At 37.7% G+C, this 9,666-nt stretch overlaps 1 protein-coding gene across 1 annotated transcript in view; it reads right to left on the reverse strand.

The window, feature by feature from the left end:
* The window catches only part of TNKS (tankyrase), an 83,416-nt gene extending 75,313 nt beyond the window's left edge, over positions 1-8,103 (reverse strand). The window contains exon 1 of the mRNA XM_010709680.3: positions 7,917-8,103. Within this exon, the coding sequence (XP_010707982.1) occupies positions 7,917-8,088 (172 nt within the window). The 5' untranslated portion in view covers positions 8,089-8,103. The remainder of the gene's footprint in view (positions 1-7,916) is intronic.
* Between the last annotated feature and the right edge of the window lie 1,563 nt (positions 8,104-9,666).

Genomic DNA, 9,666 nt, shown 5'->3' on the forward strand with positions numbered 1-9,666 from the left:
ATCTCAGTTGTAGCTCTGCCGTCTTCTGTGCAGCATTATTTTAGTATCTGCACATTTATTAAAGACTCTTAAAGGTGTTATTTTGCCAGTTCAAGATCAGAAGAATGGAAATGACACTGGTAGGTTAGGGGAGAGAAGAGAAAGGGAGGCAAGCTGGACAGAGAAGCTGAGGAGATCACAGACTCTGCATAAGGCATTTATATGACAACAGAAATAGAAGACAGGAGGAAGAAACAAGAATCATGTGGACCAACCAGCAATGCTGACACAACAGCATGTAGGACCCTCTCACACATTTCCAAAGTAAATATTTAGCTGCTTTAACCATAGGTGCAATCCTTTTCTTCCCATCTTGCACCATTCCCTGTTGCTTTCTACTACTGCAGCAAATGAAGCAGGAGTCAGATAACATTCTGCTTTACTCTGCAAGTTTGATTCCTCCCCAGAGCAAAGCCTTCCTTATAATTTCTGCTGAACGAGGCAGTGGGGAACAGTCAGCAGTCCTATAAGCCAAGTCTGGATCCTAATAAGTGAATAAAAAGGTAAAATCAGATGTCTTTCACAATTCCTAGTCAGAATATTTTCTTACACAACATTAATATTCTTTCAGATTCATCCATCTAGCTTGGAACAAAAGTCTTAAATATTTTACACACACAGACTCGCAAGGTTTTGGTTATGAGTGTTCAGCTCTTTCAAAATTTTAGCGTAGCCTTACTTTAGAAGAAAACAGCACAAACACCTTACCGCTGTTCAAGTTACAGCTCAAAAAATGAAAGCAGCAGCAGCTTTTGTTTGTAGGAATAACACAGTTAGCTAAAGAAAAAAATTAGGAAAGTTTCATGCTTGCTTAAAGTAATCAAAGACAGCACAAAAAGAAAATCCATCAAAATAGTTAGAATTGCAGTACGGCTATCCTACTTATGAACAGAACCAAACAAAACTTCTATCACACCACTATCTTCACCCACTCACTAGTAGCACTCCACCTTGGTGGACTGCCCCATGCAGAATAGTATGCAGTGTGGAAAGGCCACTTTGGAACAACCACCCATGGATTGTGGGAAAAATGTAATTAAGACCAAAACTGTACATGGCTGCCGTAAGTTTCTGCCATAAGTTGCTGCTAATAAGCAGAAATTCACAGCATTGACTACAGTAAAAAAAAAAAGAAAAAAAACAGACTCAAAATGAACAAAAAGTAACTTAAACTGAACAAATAAAATTATACAATCAACATTTACTCTTTTTTCTTCTTTAAAGGACAAGATTGGTCATTGCTCAAGGCAAAGAAACAAACAAGACGAGTGCTCTGATGCACTACAGAAATAGAAATGCTTCTTACACATTTCTGCAATCATCTTCCCTAGGGCATGGAAAATACATTTGAGGCTTTTATTTACAAGTCAGAGAAATCTTATTTGTTATTCTCTCAATTTGATACAGCTTTTAGGAAAAAAAGTTTGAGTTTCATATTAAGTTTTACTGGGTATTACGGATTACATAAATTAGTACATCAGATTTCTGAAAGCTTTCAGACCATCCAAAACCCTATGCAAAGAGCAGAGTTGAGAATCAGAGCACTAGAAGACTGTACTGAGGGGCTTTGTGAGTGCTTTAAAAGAATTAATTTTCCAAAGGAACAAGTCAGAGTTTGACTCCACTTATTAAAATGGTGCTACACGAACATCATGGTTAAAAAGAAAGCTGAAACACTGAAAAACCTGGAAAAGGGGATGGTGTAAATCAAAGCCATGCTTTTCATCAAAGCACTGATCCTGAATCACACAATGCCTCAGATCTGATCACCTACAGGCTCTACAGACTTTCAACTTCTTATTTAAATCAAGAACACAAGAAGAACAAGTTGCCTGATCCAAGCAGATAGTCACATTCTAAAGAAGCCATTTCAAGATACACAACTGAACTGAAACACAAAATGAGGATGATAGTGCTTATCTCTAAAATAGGGAACAAAGAGATAGAAAGGAGAGGCTGTCACTATTCTAAAACTAAATTCTCAAAAATATCATCCAGAGATACAGTTACGTTAGGAAGAAATCCAAGCATATTAAGGCATGGAAACAGAAAATGTAGATCAGAACATATACAGTGGCTCACATAAATCCCTGAACAAAGTCCTTCAATACAAAATTAGAGAAATTACATAGTATCGGAATGGGAAGAGAAGTACTTCCAAGGGCTAGATGCTTCAAAGCATGATTAAAAGCTGGAGTTACTTGTTTGCACTACGACAGAAAAAAACATTTGAACTGCTGTTAAATAATCTACAACGTAGAAGGAAACATTTAAATGGCTGAATTACCAGATTAAACTAAAGAAATTCGAAAGACTTAAGACAAATTCGGGGAATGAGCAATAGTACAGAACAAATGAGTGTCAGGAAATAAAGCCAATAAACACTACATACATAATATAATAAGGAATTATACTCATGGGGAATCTAAACCATAAAACTAGAAGAAATTTAGAATTCCAGAGGTTTCATGAAAGCCTTTGTTTTTATTACCTCTGATTTCATAACTTCTACTGAATAAAGCCTGGAACAAAAAAAATGCCACTAACACTACTGATTCATCACTACAGAATTCAACTGGATGTCATACCAAAACATAATGCTCAAATCTAGATGTATTATCCTGAAAGATAAATGTAGAGCTGGAAAGTGGACAAAGAATCACTGATAGAAGATACTAACACATGTGAAACTTCATTTTCACATTTTTTAAAGTAAAACTTTACATATAGACAGTACAAAACAAGGACTGCTCTTCTTGCAGAGGAAACAAGTACATAGAGTACCACATAGCAGCTAAGAGAAAATATTTGTTCCTCTCTTCCTAAAGCGAAAACAAACGTGAAATTAAACTGAAACGTGGTGGCGTTAGAACAGAGAAAGGAAGATGTTTTCCTCCTAAGCTCCGTAATTCCTTTAAAAAAAGGAAAGAGGGAACTGAAATCACACACAAAACAAGACTTTCTTAAACTTACGCTTTCAAATATAACAAGATAGTCACAATTATAATGTTACCTAAAAATAAGGGATTGTGCATTAATTCAAGGATATACACATCCACCTATCTGGAACTTACAGATGAGGGCTGTTTCTATGACAGACTTCACGTTACATAGATGCCACAAGCATAGTTTGCTCATATCCTTCTAAAGACTGGATGAGCTATGCACCTGTATTCCTGAAGGCAGGTCAATGATTCTAATAAATCTCCAGAAAGTAAACCAATTATAGCCAAAGATTCCAAATGAACAGGCATCACGTCATACCTGTAGCAGTGAATTTATGCAAATGGCCTCTTTCTTTCCTAGTAAAAACAAAGACAGCAAACCTACCTGAATGCTGAACAAATAATTACAGATTTATTCAAGTGTAAAGGCCTTTTCCAGTACTGTTTAATACCGCTTGCTTCAAGATAAGCTGACAGCTCATCAGAAGGCAAGGATATTCCTCACCTGGCTGGATTTCTCACGCTTGTCTTTAAGGCTGCAGACCCTGGTCACTGTCAGAAGATATGATAGTTTTAGAGAAATGAAGAGCTCAAACCATTCAAGCAATATCTGTCCTCCTCCCTTTGCAAATGTTTCTCTTTTTCTAAGTGCTCTTTCTGATGCTGATTTTTTAAAGGCAGAAGCTACATGTTGTCCAAATGATTTGATTCTGGAGGACGCAACATGTAAGAATTAGATCAATAGAAGGAAAGGGGGAGGAGGTTTGTAGGTGAAAAGATTATTCTAATGAAATCAAAAGGAAATGCTAGTACCCATCTAGTACAGAATACCTTCTGGATCATTAAGTGCACCTGAAAAGAAATATTATCAAATCAGAAGGAAAGATTAGGGGATTTAAGACTGTCAAATAATAAAAGCCACACACACAAAAACTATAACCCTATTCTCATCCCAATAATTCTAAAATTAATGAGTTGTGCCTAACATCCATCTTCTGTGCTGTAATGTTCCATAAACTTTTTGGAGTGAAACATCAGATTTTCCCCTTCCTGGCAGGCAGCTCACTTCAAAAAAATTCTGCAAATCCATTTCAATAAATGGACTATGCTCCCCACTTCAATTAAAAAGCTGACATGACAAAGAGACAGAAATATGAACCCTCATTAACACTTGATAACTTTAGCTTGACTGTGCTTTCACTCAAGCTGTCCTTCACATCCAAAAAACCTGTGTGAGAAAAGCTTAATAGCACCTAATTACTTTGTTTATAAAAGATTTTTCCACACTAAATAGGAAGATCAGAGTCTTGTTCGACTTCAAAAATTGATTCTATTAACAAGACATCATTTTCTCCCTTCCCAAAAAATCCTTCCTCAATCTGGAAAGGCAGCAGTTAAGCTTTCTTCGTTTGGACCTCTTTCAAGAATGTAATGCTTTAAGCCAATCAAAGCCAACCCTGCAAAGGAGTGACGTGGAACAGTCAAGAATACATTATCCAGCCTAAGTATCCTCAGCTAACAGCTCAAGTACAGAAACAACCGCTCACATACAGAAGGCAGTTCTAGACAGCAGACAACATGGGGAGGCGGCAAAAAAAGCATCAATATGTGAACATTCAAACTAAATCATTCTCATTAACAATATTGCTGGCTCTTCATATACTGCGCAGGAAAAATATAAAAGGATATCAATGTTTAAAGAGGCACTAAGCAATTGAAGAGAATAATGAAGACTAATAGGACTTGAACTGCAATAGCTCCCAAAGGCCCTCTTCTGGATGGGAGTCCCAGAGTGCCAGGCACAGCCACAAAGATGAGTCCCCAGCTCAGAAACCACGCATTCCAAACGAACAAAAATTAACTAGGATATTAATCTGAAGAAATGGCTCTGTTTATCAGATGAGATATTTTTAGAGCCTGTACTAGCGCTTTAGCCCAGAGAAAAAGATGCTTACAATCTCTTCCTGACAACCCAATTCAGGAACAAGGGAAGCTAGGGAAGAAAAAAAAAAAATCTTTGCCCTCTAAGTCACGAAGTGCTTGGCTCACACAAATGGTGCTTATTCTGCAGAAACGGAAAAAAGACTGCTTTCCTGCTGAAGTACTAAAATACGGGTTCACCATCTCCATAAATATTTTTTTAAGCTGAAACTAGGTGGTTATTGCAAATTACAATGAAGTTGATGGAAAAATACATTTTTTAAAGTCCATTTCCATCCAAATATTAGCCTACCCTTTGCGTTGCATAACCTTTTCAATACATTTTAAGAGAACAGTCTAAGAAAATGGCTGGAAGTCATCCCAGAAATCAGTGCATTATATATCCTTTCTGTAAATTGAGAGAAAAAGATATTATACATTCTTCTAGACTGAGAAGCAGAAAGGAATACATCGCTGTGGATTCAGCACTTGCTGCCAGAACACCTAGAAATGTTTTTTATGCACAGAAAGCATCGCTTTTAAAAGCCATGCAGAAGTCTGTGTCAAACTGAAAAAAAGATTTTATCAATTATCAACAAATTTTCACTTTATTTCTAAAATTGCAAGTCAAACACAGACTATTAACATACTTCATTCACAAAGTGATTAACATCAATGCATGAATTTGATCAAAAAAAGTGATAAAAGGAACCCTTCTCTCCCACAATCAATAGAGCAGCAGTGCAGAAAAGTCTATTAAGGTCAGGCACTTGATAGAAAAGGCACTAAAAATAACAACTTAAGAACAGCTCTGACACACATACTGTTTAAAGACACATGGTAACAACTACAGATTGTGCTTTCAGAAGCATTCCACTTTAAAAGCTCTAAAAATCCCACCGTTCAACACTAAATAGTGGAAATTAAGTTAACATCCTCCTGATTCTTAATCCAGTAATACCTTTAAAGTCTTGATGCACCTAATTACAAAGCATTGCTGTAGCTAAAGATTATCCCAAGTCAGATACAGCCTAAGAAATCCCTTAAGCCTCCTTCTTCCAGAGCGATGAAGACAGACATAAAGATGATAATATACGGAAAATGAATGAAAAAGTAGCAGCCTAACAGGCCTACTAGAAAGCAGGGCAGCATCCAGAAGAATTAAGCTCTTAGTAGAAAGTTTCCATTTAAATGGCATCCAAATTCAGTTTCTTCAATGTACTGGAAGCATGCAGCAGGTAAAGCAGGAATCAAACTGTTTACAGACTGGAGCTAAGGTGCACAACACAGAGAGAGCCTAGCACGGTCAAGAGCCACCTTGAGGACAAAGCTGATAAAACCAAAAACTGATTTTCTCACCTGGAAAAATAAAAACATCCAAATTTACCTCACCTTATTAACATTAAATATCTAAAGAGCAGTAGAATTGGATTTGTGGGCATGTGTTGATATGCACAACCTGGCTGCAACCATTCATTTCAGAAGCTTGGTTAGTGGGTGCCAATACACAAGTGTTAGGGGTACAGATGCTGCGTTCACGTAGAGGGCTGCTTCTAACCCATCTCACTGGGCTGCAATGACACCTTGCCTTCTGCTACGCCTAAAGCACAAGGCACTGATCCAGTGCCTAGAGAAGTCAACAGAGAAGTCATCATCAGAGACCCTGCATCTTTTGCTATGCCCTCAAGTTCCCTCTGAGCAGTCTGAGGATAGATCAAAAGCAGTACCCCCCCAAACTGTACACATACCAAGCTCCCACAACCAGGTGTTAAACAACCATTAAAACCATTTAGTTACTTTGACTCTCAGATGCCCTTTCCATCCTCAACATCTGTACAACTGCACTATTAAGAGCAAAAAATCACATTAACCTGCTTAATACAGCTAACATAGAAATTAACGCTGTAGGAATGTGTTTAAATTTGACACTTAGTAATTAAACTAAACCATATGTATTTAAAGTGCATTGTTCCAAAAGCACTCTCAAATCACTGCAGAGCTTTAGATAATTATGTATAGCAGTCAGTGCGTGCTGGAAAGAGAAGATGAATAAATGTTCCTGACAAAGTGAAAGGAACATCATCTGAAGAAAGAATTTGGGTGTTGGATAGCACATAACCTATAAATTATGCTGTCAAAAAAAAAAAAAAGACAAAGAGATAGGGGAAATAAAGGTACAAAAACAGCTATTTCTTTAAGTGGAGCTTAGCTGCCGAATCCTTTTCTGTAAATCTAATTGTACACATTTTTAAATCAAGGATTACTTTGTTTTAAACATTCTTTCCTACATGTCAAAATCTGCACAGAGGAGCATGTATTTCTCAATATTTATTTGACAGCCTACTAAATTAAAATTGTAATGCTTACTAGTACGCTACAACAGTCAATTTATTAAAAAAAATGCTGCATACAAAGTTGTACTTGTATAATATTTACATGAAAAACACTATTTGGCAGCTAGTAGTCCCCAAAAAGAGAAGAAATCTATGGGTGACAGAATTCTACCAAAAATGACTAATGAAGAGGAAGAAGAATGAGGTAGCATGTGGATCTGCAGCAAAATACGAGGTAACTGTTAGTCTCTGCAGTCAGTAGCAGGTTGTCTTTCAGATCACAGGTACTTTTATAGTTATACAATTGTCCTTGCTTGCTCAACACTGAAGGTCTTAAAACAACTGACCTGGTTATTATCATTTTTTGTAGGCTGGGGGCTCCTATTCAAATCTCACACTGGGTAGCAATTTCAAAAAGTAACACAGAAAGGCAGTGAATAATGAACGATGTTATGACAGACTATTACAGTTTTAGCATAAGTAGAATAAGCAAACCTTTAGCAGCACAGCAGATTAACGACAGTTACAACAAAATGAAATCTGGTAAAAGGCACAGTTTCAAAATTATCAAACACAACAGATCATCCAAAAAGGCAGAAGAAGGCTTTTAAGATGCTGAACTTGCATACGCAAAATGAGTTACAGGGAACACTGCTGAGGATGGATGTAAGCATCTTACCCGTGAGCACAGCTTTTGCAGAGGGGTCTGCCAGATCCAGCGCAGATTTCCCATCGGTGTTCCGAATGTTTGGATCAGCTCCGTGCTGCAGCAGCACTGTGCAGGGAAAGCAGAAACAGTATCTTACCTCAGGGATACACAGATTATTTACAGTTAAGTGTCTCCTCGGCATGATGTAGGCACAAACACACATTGCACAATTTTATTTCCCCTTTTTTTTTTTCTTTCCTCTTTCTCCCTTCTCTCCACCCCCCCCAAGCACTGCAGCAAAGAATCTCCTCCAGAGTAAGGCTAAGTTGGCAAGTTAAGATGTAGTAAGATCACATGACTCCTCCTGATAAACATGAACCCTGAATCTCTCGCAGAGCTCAGGTCTGGGTCCCTCCTGTCAGCTGGGAAGCTGTGTGTTCCCTGACTCACACTGGTAGATCTGCTAACTGCGAAACAGTCTCCTGCCTTCACCGCCCCTACTGCTGCTTGTTACCACTCCTGATCCTTTTTCTGCTCAATATCCAAAGGCAACCGTGCCTCTGTACAGCAGCAATGCTCCAGCCTTTTAGGGGCTCACCACTTAGGTGCAATATCTTAACCAGAGCATAGCAGCTTGCCCTCAAGAAGCACAGTAAATAAGGTAAGATGTGTCTTGGTACCTGCAGCCCTTATGTTTAGAAGCTATTATTCTCATTGTTTCCCCTGTGCATACACTAAACCTACAACACACAAAAATCCAGTTACGTTAAAAACCTCAGAGTGCAAAATGCAACCGTATGCCTAGGAAGGAATTAGTAGTGAATAACCACCTACAAAAGCTCATCCAAAGAAATGAAAGTGGCAAAGAAATCCAAAACAAAAGTAACAGAATTATATTGCAAGCACAATTTTAACTAGAAATAAACTTATTTTTAAATTAAAATCTAAACTGTCAGTACTGTCCTTATTCAAACCTCTCTTCTTACACAATCCCAGCTTTAAATGTTTATAGCACTGCCAAATGTCAGGTATTTCAGTTTAATGGGTCCTATGCTAGCTACTTGCCTTAGGCTCAATTTTTTGCAGAAGTGTGGTTCTTTAATGAAGTAAATTGACTTGTTTTATGCTTTGCCAAGAAGCTGTGATTCCTCTGTGGTTGTGAAAGAAGATGAAAATAGGCAGATTGAGATTTTACTAGGAGGGTTGTGTTTTGTTTTATTGTTTGTTGCTTTTTTGTTGTTGTTGTTGTTTAAATTTGCAACGTCAAGAGGAAGGCACAAAAATGAGAAAGTTCAGCAAGCACATGCTGAAAGAGTCTCGTTAACACCTGGCACCCATGTTTTCTGAAGATGCTATTTATGCCACACCTTTAGAAATATTACAGGCAGAAACAACTCCCAGTCAAGCACTCCAGCAGGAGGCGGTGAACAGGACCTTTTCCAGATTTTCTTAAATACAAGCAACAGAGAACGTAAGTAAATAAGTACAGGTAAGTATCTGTCTCTATTCTCTTGGATCCTGAGGTGAAGAAAGTTATTTGTCCCAAAACACATCAGGGAAAGAGCAAGACCCAAAATGATGAAATAGCATGCCTGGATAAGAAGATGAGAGGATTCATGCGGAAAAGAGCGTGGAACAAAGAGCTAAAGAAAAATAACTGAACAAGATGTTGCTGAGTTCCTCTCCATCATATGTGAGAAGTTGTGACAGTACAGTGAAGTTCCTGCTGAAAAGGGAATCACAACTTTATAAGCAGGAAAAAAAAAAAAAAAAAACAAAA

Source organism: Meleagris gallopavo, chromosome 4 (assembly GCF_000146605.3).
Source record: "Meleagris gallopavo isolate NT-WF06-2002-E0010 breed Aviagen turkey brand Nicholas breeding stock chromosome 4, Turkey_5.1, whole genome shotgun sequence".
Classification (NCBI taxonomy): Eukaryota; Metazoa; Chordata; class Aves; order Galliformes; family Phasianidae; genus Meleagris; species Meleagris gallopavo.